At 56.9% G+C, this 16,200-nt stretch overlaps 1 protein-coding gene across 1 annotated transcript; it reads right to left on the bottom strand.

The window, feature by feature from the left end:
* Positions 1 to 23: 23 nt before the first annotated feature.
* Positions 24 to 14,582, bottom strand: IGLON5 (IgLON family member 5). Its single transcript, XM_066374169.1, has 8 exons — positions 14,485 to 14,582; positions 7,546 to 7,624; positions 6,562 to 6,794; positions 5,171 to 5,290; positions 3,668 to 3,802; positions 3,366 to 3,486; positions 2,689 to 2,843; positions 24 to 1,534 (listed from the first exon to the last, which is right to left on the bottom strand). The coding sequence occupies exons 1-8, from the start codon at positions 14,561 to 14,563 to the stop codon at positions 1,446 to 1,448; spliced, it is 1,011 nt and encodes a 336-aa protein (XP_066230266.1). The 5' UTR covers positions 14,564 to 14,582; the 3' UTR covers positions 24 to 1,445.
* Between the last annotated feature and the right edge of the window lie 1,618 nt (positions 14,583 to 16,200).

Raw genomic sequence — 16,200 nt, 5'->3', positions numbered from 1 at the left:
CTCCCATCCCCATCCCCTGGACCCTGGGAATGGAAGACAATGTGGGATGGGGCCCACGCCCCTGTCTGAGGTACAGTCACTGCCCCTTGCCTCCCTGCCCCTGCTCTGCCCTCTTCCCCCACAAGCGCTGGGTGGTGTGGTTCAAGGTGGATGTTTATAGAGGGTCTCCCGGGAGTCGCAGCTGGTGACTTGGCATCTTGGTCTGGGCTCGAGATACCTGGGTGAGGCCTCTCTTCCCACTTTGCATGATGTGGTGTGCCAGGGTGGGGTATTCCTACAATTGGAGAGAGGCTACAGCCTCTAAGTACTCCTTCCCGACAACATTGCCCACTCTTGGAGGAATGACAGCTGGTCGCTGGCTCCAGGACAGCTGAAGCCAGGGGGCTATTGCTGGTCAGTCGCTGGTGTGTGTGTGTGTGTGTGTGTGTGTGTGTGTGTGTGCGCGCGCGCGCGCGCGCGGTCAGGTCAGCCTTTGGGAGGTACAGTTGGTGGAGAGGCCAGGGAGTAGTAGACCAGCAAACCCACAGATGTGGGCCGGCTGCAGGGACGCTGAGGGCAGCTGGTTGGCACTGCAGGTGGCCAGAGGGAGTGGGGGTTGGGTAGGGCAATGCACTGAGACAGACAGGTGACCACAGACACCAGCCTGACAGTGGGATGGAAGCACCGATCGGCCCAGGAGGGGGCCAGAAAGTCCAGGGGAGGGGGGATAGGGAAAGTGGGATGGTCTCAGGCTGCTGAGCCAGTGATGGGCCTCTGGCTACAGGCAGTTGGCGGTTGGCAGCAGGGGGACCCAGAGCCCAGATGGAGATGCCCCACTTGCTCACAAAGGCTGAATGACAACTTGACAGGTGAGTGTGACACTCGCCCCGCTCCCAGCCAGCCTAGGAGACACCTTTTCAGCAGAGAGGGGAGGGGTGGTATACGTGCATATATTGGGAAAGCAGGGGATAAACCTCCCCTCACAGCTTCTAACTTGAAGCCCCCATACCTACCTCCAGCCTTAGGGGAGAGGCAGCAGGGTTGGGGCAGTGCGCGTGGGGTGTTTGGGAGGGAAGAGTGCAGCTCCCTTCCCCACCCTGCCCTCCCACTCCCCCCGACACACACATACACACGTGCAGGCTCACAAGCACACACACCCACTACACACATGCGATCCAGTTGACAGCCTGAGCTAAGAGAGGGCTGGGGGTGGCGGGGGTGGGTCACAATTGGAAACGTGAACGGTGGCGAGAATGGCTGTAGAAAGATGCATAATTTTGCGTTATCCCTCACAGTGATGGGTTCTCTAAAGATCTTTCTTCCTCCTCTTCCTCCTTCTCTTCTCTTCTTCCTCAGTGGCCGAGAGCTCTTCCATCCCTTCGAGACCCACGCCGCTTGCTCCCCCTTTTTCTCTTGCTCTTGGTCTCAGACCCCCTCAGGGGGAGGCGAGCTGCACTGGGTTCTTCCTACATCATCCACCACAGCCAGCCCAGGGCAGAGAGGAGGGTCAGGGGTCCTGGGGGCCTCGGGGCTGAGTTCTCCAGGGATCCTGGGCCTGGGGAAAGAGAGAGGGTCACAGGAGGAGGCTAGGAGGAGGAGGAGACCCATGTGTGTCTTACCCAGGTGCCTGTCTCTGAGGGGTCCCTGAGGCTCTCATTTGAGGCTACCTCTCCACAGGTCATTGTAACTTTTCACATTGTGTGCCTGCTTTCTTGGCTGTTTTGAGTCTCAGCATCTGGTGGAGTATTTGACCCTCATTCAGACTTTTGCTCCCCCAGACTGGATACTTCCATGCCCCACACCCCACTGTTTTTTCCATTTATACTTCAATACTAATATCGCGATCCACCCAGCTGCTTAAGCCAACTTTGGAATCACCTGGCTTCCACCTTTCTCTTCCTTCCACTTCCAAAACATCTCCCTCATACAGACAGTTTGTACCGCACATCGCCCCGCCTCCCCCCCCCCTCCCCCCACTCCAAGCCTGGATGACTGCAGTAGCCTCCTCTCTGGTCTTCTTGCCCCTATTTGGCGCCCCTCACAGCCCATCTCTCAAAATACAGTGAAAGTGATCTTTTGAGAAGCATCAACCACCTCTCACTCCCTTGCTTCATAGCTTCCAGTGGCCTAGCCCTACAGAATAAAATTTAAAATCTTTACTATGGCCCAGGAGACTAACCAACCTCAGGCTCCATGACCCCTCTGCTCAGGTCATGTTGGCCTCCCGCTATGACTTTGCATTTGCTGTTCCTCTGCCTGCAAAGCTCTTCCCGCAGACCTGGGCTGGGCTGGCTGATTCTTAGCACTCAGGGCTCAGTTCCACTGTTACCCACTCCAGGAAGCTTTCCCTGATGAGTTCATCTAACGCTACCATCTCCAATCCTATTATTATTATTACTTGCTTTTTTATGTGTAAATGTGATTGCTTTTCATTTTATGTCTACTTTTTTATTGCTTTTCTCTACTACTAGGCCGTAAGTTCTTTGTCCCCAGCGTACTCAGTGAGTCGATCATCACTGAAGGGATTGATTTCTTGTTCAATCAGATTGCTTGAGTCCCAGTGTCTGCCTCTTTTCTAACTTTGGGGTGAGCCTGGGGGCGGTCCCGGCGTCGCCACCGCTTGGGCCCCGCCTACTCTACCACGACCTCGCCCACGCCGCCCAGGCTCCGCCCGCCCCGCCCCGCCCGCCCACCGGCGCTCAGACGCACGCAAGAGCCGCATGGAGGCGCTGGAAGCTCCGAGCCGGTTGGCGGCGCGACACGTGTAGTTGCCGTAATGTCGGGCGCTCACGTTGGCGAAGAGTAGCATCGAGCGGGTGCGCTCCGTTTGCACCTTCAGCCCCTCCGCCGTGCCGCTGCTCAGCCTGCCGGGGATGCGGGTTAGGGACGGGTCCTCGGCTCTCAGGTTTCCAAATTCCCCAGAGACAGGAGCGCGCGCGCGCGCGCGCGCACCCCCCCCACCCCCACATACACCCTCTGTGTCTAGCTCCCCAAGGATCCCGGCCCCTCTCCAGGCACCCCTGCTCCTCAGGGACACTGGAGTCTCCGAGTGCGTGCCCCCTGTCTCTTGGGGCTCCCAGACCCTGCTGGACCCCTGCCCTGGTGGTCCCCTAAAGCTTTCCCACAGAATCTCAGCATCGACCCTTGACTCCCTGAATAGCTCAAGGAGATTGAGCTCAAGCAATCATCATCGTAGGACCCAGGCTTACAGTGGGTCCCGACAGTCTCGCTCTGGGGCCCAGCAGACCCCATCACCAAAAAGCTGGAAACCCCCCTCCCGGTTCCTGGGACCTAGACTATATGCCACCTTCCTTGCAAGAATCTATCCAAGCCCAAGGTAGCAGGGACCACCCCCCTCCCACAGTCGGCCCTGGTGCTGTCCTCACAGTCTGTCATCCTTGTACCACTGGAAGTCCGCAGGGGGCACCGCCATGGCTTCGCAGCGCAAGAGGGCAGCCCGGCCCACGGCTGTGCGGGCACTGGTCACGTCCGTGATGGTTGGAGGGTCTGGTGACAGATGAGAGTAAGAGAATTTCCCCAGCCAGGTGGGCCTAAGCAATCCTGCGCCCAGCCCCCTCCCCCTTTTTCCCTCAGAGCCCAAGTCCCCTACCTTCTCCTCCCTCAGACCCTTGTTATATAGGGACCCAAGCCCTGTCCCCCCTTTCCTGCCCACTTCCAGGGGGCTTACAGTTGACTGTGACCAGCACGCGGCGGCTGTCAGGTGCTGAGTTGACCCCGTTGTGAGTTACGCATTCATATTCCCCAGCCTGGCCACGCTGGATGTCGGAAATCTCAAGGATCTCGCCCTCAGAGGTGAAGCCATCTGTGGAGGTTGGGAAGGGGAGGGGGTGGGGCCGGACACAAACACTTAACACGGGACAACACGGGCACAACACGGACACACATCAGCGGGGCAGGCACCACAGGGCCTGGAGTGCCCGGGTCAATGGGAGGGGGGCCTGTGGGAGGGTTGGGGAGGGGCAGGGTGTGGCGCTGGGATCTCCTGCTAGCAGTAGAGCAGGGGGTGAGGATCAGGACTTAGTAATTAGAACCCAGTGGGGAGGGTCCTAGAATTTGGAGGCACAGGAGATCCAGGGATCTGGTAGCACATGACTCAGATTATGGGGCTCAGAGGACCCAGTGGGGAGGATCCTAGGACCTCAGGGCTCAGAAAGATCCAGGAAATACAGACACAACGGGGGGAGGGTCCCGAGTTCTAGGACCTAGCTCTTGGGTTTCCAAGGATCTGGACCTGGTGATTGGAATCAATAACCTGGATACACAGGGTCTTATAACAGCTCTGGGCTCAGAAGACCCTTTGGAACTTGGGGCATCTGGGATGCCAGGATCTCAGAACAGGATTGTGGGGTTCAGATGACCCAGTGGGGGAGGATCAGGGATCTGAGACCTAGTTATTGGGTTCTGGGGTCTCAGGTGATCCAGTGATTGGCGCCATTGGTCCCCAAAGACCCAGTGAATGAGGATCTAGGCGTCTGGGAAGTAGTGGTGGAGATCCAGGTAAAAGGGTTGGTGTGAGATGTCAAGATCTGGGAAGTGACATTTAAGGTAGCCTAGGGCAGTGTTTCCCAACTCCACCATTGGAGTCACCTAACGGGCTTGTTAAAACATGGTGTTGGTGGTGGTGGTGGGAAGGGGCTAATCTCTAGCCATCCAGTCTGGGGTGGGCCCCAGAATGCGCTTTTCTGGTAAGTTCTCAGGTGATGCTGATGCTGCCATTTTGGGGACCACACTTTGAGAACTGCTGGGCTGGAGCGTCCCGCAGAGATGTAGTGATGTGGCCAGGAGGCAGGAATGTGGGCGGCCACTGGCTGTAACCTGGCTCAGGCCATAGCGGCAGGGATCTGACTGAGTCCAGGAGAATCCTGTGGCTGGTGGGGAAGACACTATTAGGGACAGGGTGGGGTGGGGGGGGCACAGCTGGGGTCTAGTGGGAGATTGCGAGGAAGTGGCTTCTGCCTAGTATGACAAGGGGTGAAGGCTGTAAGGATCTGAGGTCTGCCAGGGATAACATGGGGTTGGGGTGGGAGGGGGAAGTCAAGTCATCACAAAGGTTAGGGGGATCAGGAGTGGGGAAAAGGGGCTCTGGGAATTTAGCTAGGGGTATGGGGAAACAAGGGGCCCAAACTGTGAGGTAGGGAAAGGGGCTTTGGGCCAGGGGGGTGGTCCTTACCTCGGAGCTGCCGCCAGGTGACTGTGGGCTCTGGCCGCCCCACAGCCAGGCAAAGCAGGTTCACATTGCCGCCCTCGTTCACCGTCACTGGTGAGGAGATGTTCACAATGCGGGCGGGGACTGTGGAGGGGGGGACAGGTCAGTGAGGGGCTGGATAGGGGCTCCCAAGACCTGGGAGTCCGGGACCCCAGCCCCTCCCCCCTCAGACCCGGGCGTCCAGCTGACATTCTGTGTTTTTCCGTAAGATTTCTGTGTTTCTCCCTTGCCTCTGGGTCTGGCTTCCTGCCTAGCTTTGGTCTTCCTCACTCTTTCTCAGTCTCTCTCTCTGCCTTCATCCTAACCTATTTTTTCTATCTCATGTCCTGAATTTCTCTCCTCCATCTCTATTTTTATTTGTTATTATTTTTTTAATTAACTAATTAACAAATACTCGTGTGGTGCTTACTGTGTGGAAATCCTGTTCTCAGTGTTTTATAAAAATTAACTCATTGAGCCCTCACTGCCACCCTCTGGGGTAGATGTGGCTATGTTCATCAATTCTGACACGTGTGGGTTATTTTTAACCCCATTTGATCATGTCTCTAATCAAATGCCAGAGTGTAATTGGCAGGAATTTTCCCTTTTCCAGCAGAGCACATGATAAAGGTGCCCTTTCCAATCAATGACGTCTCAGATTGGATGCATGTGAGGCATTCGGGACCACCTCACCTGCTCCGGCTGTGGTGGTGCTGGGGTTGGAAACCAGGTGGTCTGGCTCTGGAGTCAGCCTTGTCCTGGCCCACTGGGCTGTCCCTATGTCTAGGTTCCCTTCTCTCGAAGTGCTCCCTGCCCCCAGGCCAGTTCTGATGCCACCTGAGGCAGCTTCATGCCCCCCCCCCCGCCACCATCTCTCCAGCCCCTGTCCTCCCACCATGGATTCTGACTGGCCTCTGCACACCTGACTAATTCCCCCCTGGGCCCTGGCACATGCTGTTGGTCCTTCCCCAGTTCCAGCTCTGCACCAGGCTGAAGGTCTCAGCTCAGACAGTATGTCTGAGAAAGCCACCTCTCCTTAGAAAGTCATTGCCAAAGGAGTGGGAACAGCTCGATCGGCTCCTTCTCTATCCCCAGGGTCCGGCGCAATGCCTGCACATTGTGGGTGCTCAGGAAACGGGGTTGAGCCAATGAATGTGGGCTTCCTGTGAGCATACCCTACCCTCACCCTGTAGCTCTCTCCTGCCTTAGAAGCTAACAGGCTAAAGGGTCACTATCTATGTGACCGTCCTTTTCTCCTCTTGACTGGAATCCTCAAAGGCAGGGCGGTGTCTGCCTTCCATGTGGGCTGACCAAGGATCAAACCCCCCCTCCGTGCCCTCGCCGGCCAGCGCCCCGTCCCACCCACGCGGGCTCACCATGCACAATGAGGTAGACCTGAGTGGTGTACGGCTGGTGGCGGGTCTGGAAGGAGCAGGTGTAGAGGCCTTCGTCGCCCAGCCCGACCTGGGTGATGAGGATGGAGAACTCCTCGGGCGTGTTGATGAGCAGCCGCACCCGTGGGTCACTCGTCCAGCGGTCGTTGCCGGCGTACAGGATGTTGGAGCGGTTCAGCCAGGCTACGCGGGTCACGTGCTCGTCAATGAAGCAGCTGCCCGGGACAAAGAGGGGAGAAGGGTTATTCTAGCCCCCACCCCAGCCTGGCCTTCCAGGTTCTCCCGTCTCAGGGGCTTGGGGTGGGGAGGGCACTGCATCTCCAGATCCCACTGCAGTATTGTGAGCCAGAGGTGACTGTGGCTTTACGACCTTACAGGTAGGTAAACTGGGCCCCAGGAGGGAAAGTTGTGTATGGAGTGATTGTTGTGTACCAGAGCCCCGAAAAGAGGAGGACTAGCACTCTGGAAAAGAGGGACAGAAATGTATGAAAATGAGGGACACAGACCCAGAGTGCCAGTGACAGGGACCCAGAGAGGGGGTAACAGGGGCCCAGAGAGAGAGGTACAGGGACCCAGAGAGAGGGGACAGGGGCCCAGGGAAAAGGGGACAGAAGCCCACAGAGAGGAGGACAGAGACCCAGGGAGAGGGGGCAGGGCCCCAGAGTGGGCACAGGTGGAGACCCAGGGAATTGCTGGTCTGGGCTATCACTCATTAAGCAGCCACAGTGTGCTGTGTTCTCTCAGCTTGGGGTGTCTCCTAGACCCTTGCATCCCCACCACAACTGACAGTGGTGACTTTTTCTGTCCATTTGACTGACAGGGACATTGTGGCCCAGAGTCCATCTATGCTCCTAACAGCCTCTCCTGACAGAGGGGAATGATCTGTGCCCCAGGTCAGGACTGTTTTTCCCAGGGAAAGTGAGAGGGCAGGGCTGCAGTCCCAAAGATGTCTTCCGATCCCTGTACCTGAGGGTGGCATTGTCACCTTCGCACACGGTGTAGTTGTCGGCAGGAGAGCTGAACTCCAGGCTCTGGGACAGCAGCCCTGTGGATGGGAGGGCCAGCTCAGCACAGTGGGGCTGGGGCTGGGGAGGGGCCCTCAGCACACGCACACACATGCACACACGTGCATGCCCTCTCACACAATCTCTGCACCCACCCACACACGTATTCATTGATGTTTCCAGAAACACACACAGCAGACACACTCAAAGACATGCAACACGTATCACCCCATGAGCCCACACTGACTCAGACTGCGACACACAAGCCTACACACTTCCAGACACTGAAACCACACCCGAGTTGTAGCACACAAACACACATGTATGCAAGACACACACCTTCACAGTGAAGACACACACACACACAGATTCAAGAATGCATAGACACAGGCAAACATACACATACACATATGCCACAAACATAAACACAGATGGACATGGGCACATACACATATTCAGGCGCATGAGTACACATATACACACAGACACATATACATATGCAACCAAAATTTGCAGACACACGGGCCTACGCAGACACATCTGTGTGCCCACGCACCCCGGGCACGCTCTCGCGGGCACAGGCCCACGCCCGCACACGCACTCGAGCGTGGCTTGCAGCCCCATTGCCCAGCAGGGTTCCCACCCCCACCCATTCATCTCTCTGTGGATGGTGGCCAGCAGGCTGGACCGGAGCCAGGGAGTGGGGGCTGGGCGAGCGGAGGCAACCGGATGGAGATGCACCAGTCTGGGAAGAGAAGGCCGGATGACCTTGGACGCCTGGGGAGGGAGGGCCTTGCCCTGCCCCGGGATGAAGAGCTAATTAATCTGATGAATTAATTGCCCGTGCCGCCCCAATGACTCCCGAGGGCCCTCTTCATCAGCAGCCCCTCAGGACAGGGCTGGGGCAGAGCCCAGGCAGTGGGCAGCCCCTCACCCTGGCCTCACCCAGTCACTCCTGGGTGGAGGAAAGGTCTGGCCCTCCCCAGCTGTGTAGAGTGGACAGTGCCACACACAGCCCTAGTGACAGCAGGAGGCAGTCAGGGAACAGACGCGCACAGCCACCAGGGCCCAGGAAGGACACACAGAGCCAACGCCAGGCCAGGAAATGGCCCCACACTCTGTCACACAAATGGCAGTGGGCCCTGCTCAGAGGGACAGGCTACAGGTGCTCAGGGTGACAACACAGCCCGGGACACGCACCCAGAAGGTCAGTTAGAAAAGACAAGTCCCTCTCAGGAGCACTCCTGTTGTCATGGCCAGGCCAGAGGGACGGCTGCAGGCCAAGCAGTGTTGCATACGCAGTCACCCCACTGCGTACAGTACAACACGGTTACACGGACACCAGTAGCCTCCACATGCAGGTGCAGAATCTGCACACAGTCACAGCCTTGCCCAGGGGCCATCTTCACATACAGACGCACCCTCACACATGCTGGCCTCATCACTGCCCTGATGCCTCCAGCCCGAGGGCCACGCTCATCCTCACCTGGACTCTGGAATTTTGTGCTTATGTGCAGTGACACAGTTACATCATCACAGCCTCTGAAATACAAAGGGCCGCTCTGGGCCAAGAATCAGATGCACACAGTCATGATGTCACCTACAATCAGATCACACACGACCATGTCCATACACACACACACACACACACAGACACACACACACACAGACACACACATGAGAGCCCTTGTATGCCCCACAGGATTTGTCATAGTCTCGGTCACACACGTCCTGAGCCAGGGCTCTTCCACCGTGGCACCTCTGGCGTTTGGGGCTGCAGGATTCTTCATCGTGCAGCCATCCTGCGCAGTGGAGCCTGTGAGACAGCACTCCTGGCCTTGACCCTCTAGAAGCCAACAAGTCCTCCCATCGCACAGTGGTGACAACCAAAAATGCCTCCGGGGTCATTGCTAAATGTCCCCTAGGGGGACACCCCCTTGGGACAGCTACCATCCCAGCATGGAGGGGCATCAGCCTGGGGTTAAGGAGGGAGCTGTCCAAGGTGCTGCTCAAGCTTCAAGGAACTCAGAGCGCCTGGGCTCAGCCCTGGACTCCAGCCAGGAGCCACCACAGGAGCTGGGCCCACAGACTAGGGGTCAGGGGTGAGAAGTGGGCCCCACACCAGCATCCAGGACCCTAACCGAATGTCCCAGCAGACAGAAATACACACAGACAAAAACCCCTTGCCAGAGAGGTCCTTACAACTCACAGAACTCCCTGGCCCCTCCTGCGGCCCCTTACTGCCACCAGGACAGAGTCTGACTCCTCACTTGGTGTCGGGGGCCCTGGTGTCACTCTCCTGCCTTGTCTCCCTTAGTGTGGTACCCAGCTCTATCTGTCTGTCTCAAAGTTCCCCACAAAATGCTTCTCCTACTTTAGGGACCTAGTATAGTGGGGCTTCTGTTGGGAGAGATGGTGTATATAAGCCCAGGGCACCTTAGATCAGGGTCAATTTTCTCCTAACTCTGCTCCTCTAAGGCAGCACTTGAGGCAGACCATCTCTGCATCCGCAGCATGCCCAGCTCGGGGTTTGGCTGAGAGCAGTCTCAACTTTCTTGAGGGCAGAGCCGGGGTCTGACACAGGTCTGTGTCCCCAGCATGAGGACTGGTCCTAGAAGGTCTTGGGAAGTATTTGTTAAGTGAGTGAAAAAAAAAAAAAAAAAAAAAAAAAAATATATATATATATATATATATATATATATATATATGGATGCCTACACCATGTTTCTCCAATTTTCGAACTCTTATTCATTCTTCCAAGACCCAAACTCAAATGCCCCCTCCTCCAGGAGGACCTCCTTAACTGTTTAAGGCAGAGGATCTCCACTCTCTCTAATGGGTACACTCTGACTCAGCTTTGGCAGTGTCCCCCACCTGGCCAGGAATTTCTCGAGGGCCCAAACCTTGGCTGTGTTCCTCAGAGCTGGGCTCAGCTCAGAGCAGGGACATGTTCGTAGAGGAATAGATGGTCTCTAGCAGTCAGATAAGAAGCCCTGAGGAGCCTGAGCTAGGAGATCCATTTCCTGGCTAGGTAACCCACCCCACACACCACCACCACCAGTCTGAGTCTTAGTTCCCCCATCTGTTCTTCCCTCTGAGGGTTTTGTGAGGGATTCCACAAGAAAATGCTAGCAAAATGTTTAGCTCAGTGCTTAGCATGCAGAAAGAGCCCAATAAATACCAGCTGTTCCAAAGAGCACCTTCTTTTTTAAGAAACATCTACTACTATCCTTGGTTCGAGGTCAGTCTCCTGGGGACTGGATGCCAGAAGGGAAGGGCAAGGTGCGTCTGGGTTGTAAGTTGCTCTCTGCCCAGCACCCACCTGAGTTCATGGCAATATTACAGATGCTCCATCAGCCTCTGCTCCGATGCCAGCATAAGCCGGCGCCTGAAAGAACGGACTGAGGAACTGGGCTGCCCAGGTTCAAGCCCCAGCTCTGCTCCTGTGTCACACAAGTTGGCTTGCCTCCCTGGGATTCAGTTTCCCTACCCATAAACAGGGACAATCATCGTGCATTTTTCTTCTGGTTGTGGGGGGAGGATGAAATGAGGTCATTCAAATAACAGGTCAATACAGAGCCTGTTGGTTAAGTGCCGGCCAACAGCTGCACGGGGGACACTGTTACGGGGCAGGTGCCAGCCTGTCTGGGGGTCCAGGGATGACTTGGTCTCTGCAGGTCCAAACTTGCAGCCCTTGAGTCTTTTTGATAAATCAAAGGGTTAAGGGTGTATGTAGGTAGGTGAGTTCTCCCGTCTTGAGAGAGAAGGAGATTTCTAACAAGCTGGGTGACCTTCAGTTGGAGATAAGAACCTCCTGTCACCACTGGAAGGAACTTAGGCAAACTGGGACCCTCCAATGAGGGGATGCTTAAATTCCACAGTCCTGGACCCACAGATGGGAACCCTGAGGCCCAGGAGTGTGTGTGAGACAGTGATGGAGCGTGGACAGCCCGAGGGGGTGTGGCGACATGTTGGAAGGGGGTAAGTGGCTCTGATGGGTGGGACCTGGCCTCACGGCAGCCCTGGAGCCCTGGGCCCCTCGGTCTCATTGCTGACCTTGGAAGTCCAGGGGCTGTTGCATCACTATGCCTGGAGTTTGAACGCTGAGCCAAGAGCCCTGGAAATTCCCCCTGGTTCTCACCTCCCGGCCTTTGCTTCTGCTTTTCCCTCGGGGTCTTTTAAAGGCTGACTTCTGCTTCTTTCAATCTGAACTGCACTTTCACTGCCCAGAGACACCTGAGCTCGCTTTGCATACCAGCTGATCCCTAATTTTCTTTGAGTCACTCTCCAAAATTACCTATTTACTTGCAGTCTTGTTTTTAGAATTTTTTTTTTTTATCTCTCTCCATCCCACTAGGATTTAAGCTCCATGACGGCAGTGACTTCATCTGTCCATGTACGTGTTGACCCCCAGTGCCGGGAACAGAGGTTGTGCTTGGTAAGTATGTGCTAAGTGAACAGATGAGGCTGAGACCAGAGTCCAGACGAACTGGTGGACCTGGGTCCACCCTGCCTCATCCATCTAGTAAGCAGTTGCGCTCAGGAACTGCCCCGTAGGAAAAAAAAATTAAAGGTAGAACAATATCTATAGATGCCAGAGACCTAGAAAAAAGCCACTTGCAAAGAAATGGATTTATTTTGTTTCTATCTTGAGAAAAGTATCAACACACAAACCAAGCCCTTACAAATGTGGAATTCTGTGAGTCCAACTTGGTCTAAGTGAAGAAGGCTGAGGAAGGAGACTAGCGGGGGGATACGCTATAGAGGAGTGGTAACCTGCATGCGTTCCTCCCGTGATCGGAAAACAAGAGAGAAGAGGCAATGTTGTGTATCTCTCATGAGCTCTATCTCAGGGATCCCCGACCATCAGTGGGTGGACAGGCAGGTGGGGCTGCCTTTCTGCCTCCTGGTCCTGTCTCAGCTCACCAGGCCCCAAGCCCAATGCCCCCAGTTCTCAGATGGGGAAGCTTAGGCCCAGTGGTGGGAAAGCAGTTGACCTAGGTCAGCAGCTGCCTCCACTAAGCTCCCAGCCCCGGGTGTGCGAACACCAGGAGGTCTGGTGTCCTGAAAAGTGGAAAGCAGGAAGTTATCTTGAGAGTGAAACAACAGAAAGGGTAGGGGGAGGTGAAGGGAGTGGAAGGGAATGAGAGGAAGAGAGGGAGAAGGTGAGAGATAAGGAAAGGACAGGGAGAAAAATGAGAGGTGTCAGTGACTAAGAGAGGATGTGAGTGCCCAGAAGCAAATGAGGACCGAGACTTGCGTGAGAGGCGGGAAGGGACAGAGACACATGTGGGGTGGTAATGGGAAGCATTTCCAGAGGCAGGCAAGGACAGATGTGAAATTGTGCTGAGCCCAGCAGGGATGGTGAGACAGAGATCCAGAGACACAGACACAGGGAATGTCACCCAGAGCCAGGGAGCCTCCGGAAATGGCTGAGACGCTGAGGAGAGAGACACAAAGAGACAAGTGACAGAGACGAAGAGACGCAGGCAGGCAGTCAGAAAGTCAGACAGTGAGTCAGACCAGTCATATAAAGGAGCGCTCAGTCAGCACCAGGGAGTTTCAGGTGCTGGGATCTGCTGGGGCCCAGGCCCTGCATCCTGTCCTGCGTGCTGTCTGACCTCTGACCTGCCTGCCTGAAGTGGGGAAGGTGAAGCGGTGTTGGTGTGACCATGGGAGGCTGCAGGCGTGCTCCTAGTTGGACTCAGTGACCCTGTTTATGTGGCTGTGCCTGACCCTGTGTGTGTGGCAGGGAGGCCAAGGGCTGCCGCCTCACTGAGAATGTTGGGGCTCTAGGTTGTCCCCAACTGTGTGTCCCTGGCTCTGTGCCCCTTGTTTAGAGGCAGGACCCAGGGGAATCCTCCACAAGCACTGAATTAACCCTGTTCCTGGCCTCCTGCCTCCTCATTCACCCCTCCCCACTTCAGGGGGCATCTCCTGGACCACATGGGCTGCAGCCCCCACTGGGGAGACACAAGGTCCAGCAACACTTCTTCTGTTTGGGGACCACCTGCTGCGCTCCCTGAGCCCCACTTTGCACTCTCTCCTTTCTGCTCCACATTCCAGGCCCCAGCTCCCTCCCCCACTGGGAGGGCTAACATTCACCCTTTGACCCCATGTTAGCCTTTCCCTTCCTTCTCAATCTGCTCTCTCATCCTGGGTCCAGCCCTGGGAAACCCAGGTATTTAGCCAGAGTTCCCCACAGCTGAGTCCTCAACCCAGCACCCCATCTTTCTGGGTTCTCATTCCCCCCCCCTATAACTGCAACTCCCTAAATACCAACGCTTCCCCCAACCTACAGGACCCAGCTGGGGGATTTTAGCCTCTTCCCAGCTAGGAGACCAGACCACCGCCCCTTTTTTCCCAGGCCCTGGGGCTGAGGTCTCTGGACAGCCCTGCCCCCTCCTCATACTGACCCTGGGAAGACCCCATCCCCCCTCTTTTGCCCACAAACGCCTTCCCCAGCCTTCAGGCCAGGACCCCCCTGAGGGGCCCTCTCCACGCAGAGAGAAAGCGCCGACGGCGCACCCCCCTACCCCTGCACCCCAACTCAGTTCGGAGACCCTGCCCGGGACCCTGACTTTCGCGTTGGGTCCCCCTCTCTGACCGGCGCTGCGCACTCCGCCCCCAGGCCAGGGCCAGGTGTCCGCGACCCTCCGGCCGACCCGGAGGAGCAGACCTCCGCCTCCAGGCCCAGGCTCACCCCTCGGGCAAGGATGCAGACGTCCGAAGACCCCCGTGCTCCCAGCCCGGGGATGCAGCCCTCGCTCCCGGGCCCGGACCTCGGCGTCCAGGGGGACCTCCCCTTCACCGTCCGCGGATGCAGCTCCCCCACGCCCCCAGTCCCGGCCCGGAACCCCCGGTGTCCCGGCCGAGCCCCCCGCCCCCGGCGCTGCGGTACCTCGGCTGATGACGGCCAAGCCGGCCAGGGCGGCGGCGGCGAGGAGCCGGAGCCGGGCCCCGGGCGCAGGGGGGGGCATCGCGGCAGCGGCGGCGCGGAGGGGGAGGGGGAAGGGGGGGCCGTCCCGGGGCGCGCGAGGCCTTGGGGGGAGAGGGGGAGGGGGAGGGGGACCCCGCCAGAGGCTGCACCGGCCCGGGGGGGCGGCGGGGGCGGGGGGAAGGGGCTGGGGGGGCGCGACGAGGCGGCCTGAGCTGCTGCAGACCCGGGGAGGGGGGCGGCGCTGACGGGCAGGAGGACCGACCAATCAGGGAGGGCGGGGGGCCGCGTGGGCGGGGCCGAGGGGGTTACTTGTGGGAGGGAGAGGCCTTTGTTACTGCGGCCCGGCCCCTACCCCCTCCCGCCCCGGACATCCCCATGTCCTCTCTTCTCGACCCCCAAAATCTTGAATCTGGGACACTTCTCATGAAGCCCACCTTCCTCCTGCTTCAGGTCCCAGTGTCATCCACCCTCAGACCCAGGACCCCCCTCCCCCACCCTCTCCTCCGTCTGACCCAGGAGTCCGGCCCCCTCCTCCCTCCTCAGACCCGGGAGTCCGAGCCCCCAGCCCCCTCTTCCTGTAGGAATTTCCTTCTTCCTTCCACCCCAACCTTCATCCCCATGATTACAAAGGAATGGGAAGGACTGGGGGGGGGGGACCTGATCTTGGGGTTGGGAGTGGGGAGGGGATGGTAGTTTAAGGCTTAATTAAGTGCAAAAACCCCCTTTTCCCCCATTCTTTCACAGGCTTGGCTGTGTGACCTTGGACAAGTCACTTCTCTTTCCAGAACCTCAGGGTCTTCCCCTCCGAGCTGCAACCTCCTCCATTTCCCAAGGTTATTAAGAAAAATAAGAAAGATCCTGGGGAGGTGTTAGCCCTGCCCAGCACCCCAACAACCTGCAATTTTTTCTTTCCTCCTAGCCATATACTTGACATAGTACTCCCTCCTGGCCCACCAGGTGTGAAGTGTCCTTGTCCCCTATCTCTCATCTAGACCTCTGAGGTAAGAGAATGGTCTCTGGGCCTGCTCCGTGTCTGGGGGCACCTTGGAGGCAGGAACTTTCAAAGTCGCCCCATAGGTGCTGTTTTACCTCAAAAGCAAATCCATTCTCAGTCTCCCCCACCCTACTCCACCCACATCCAATGTGTCTGCAAGAGAGGCTGGCGCTGCCTTCTAAGCAGAGCTCAGCTCTGTCCTCTACCTGGTCCCCACACCTGGCTCTGAGCTGCCACCATTTCTGCCTGTGTGGCTGCTCTGATGACAGCAGCCAATACCCTGCTCTCCCAGCCCCCACCTTTGTCACCCCTTAGCTCAACAACCCCTGAACATTACCCTGACACCATTGCCCTGCCACAAACACTCACTCGGTTCAAGTTGCTTCGCCCTTCTTTCTGCTCCTAGAACAAACCAAACTTATTCCAGCCTCAGGGCCTTTGCTCTTGCTGTTCCCTCTTCTGCAATGCTCTTCCCACCAGAATGGCACAAGACTCTTTCTTATCATGTAGGTCTCCCCCTTTAAGCTGTGTTTATTGCTCATGCTGTGCAAAGTAACCCCACTACCAAGATGGTATCTTTGTGTCACACCTCTGTTTTGTTCTCTCCCTAGCATGTACCATTCCCTTATTTCATGCATTCACTTGTCTATTTTTAGTCATTTCTCCCCTCTGCTCCCCACTTT

Source organism: Saccopteryx leptura, chromosome 3, assembly GCF_036850995.1.
Source record: "Saccopteryx leptura isolate mSacLep1 chromosome 3, mSacLep1_pri_phased_curated, whole genome shotgun sequence".
NCBI lineage: Eukaryota > Metazoa > Chordata > Mammalia > Chiroptera > Emballonuridae > Saccopteryx > Saccopteryx leptura.
The sequence above is the reverse complement of the archived record's forward strand: the minus strand, read 5'-3'. Positions and strand labels throughout refer to the sequence as shown.

Bases quoted from the DNA above. Each gene is read 5' to 3' on its own strand.
- IGLON5 (XM_066374169.1), bottom strand. From the start codon at position 14,563: ATGCCCCCCCCTGCGCCCGGGGCCCGGCTCCGGCTCCTCGCCGCCGCC. The intron at 3,803-5,170 runs GTAAGGACCACC...CAACCTCCACAG, and splicing joins CACCTGGCGGCAGCTCCGAG to ATGGCTTCACCTCTGAGGGC. The intron at 1,535-2,688 runs GTGCGTCTGAGC...CTCTTTCCCCAG, and splicing joins CGCCTCCATGCGGCTCTTGC to GCCCAGGATCCCTGGAGAAC.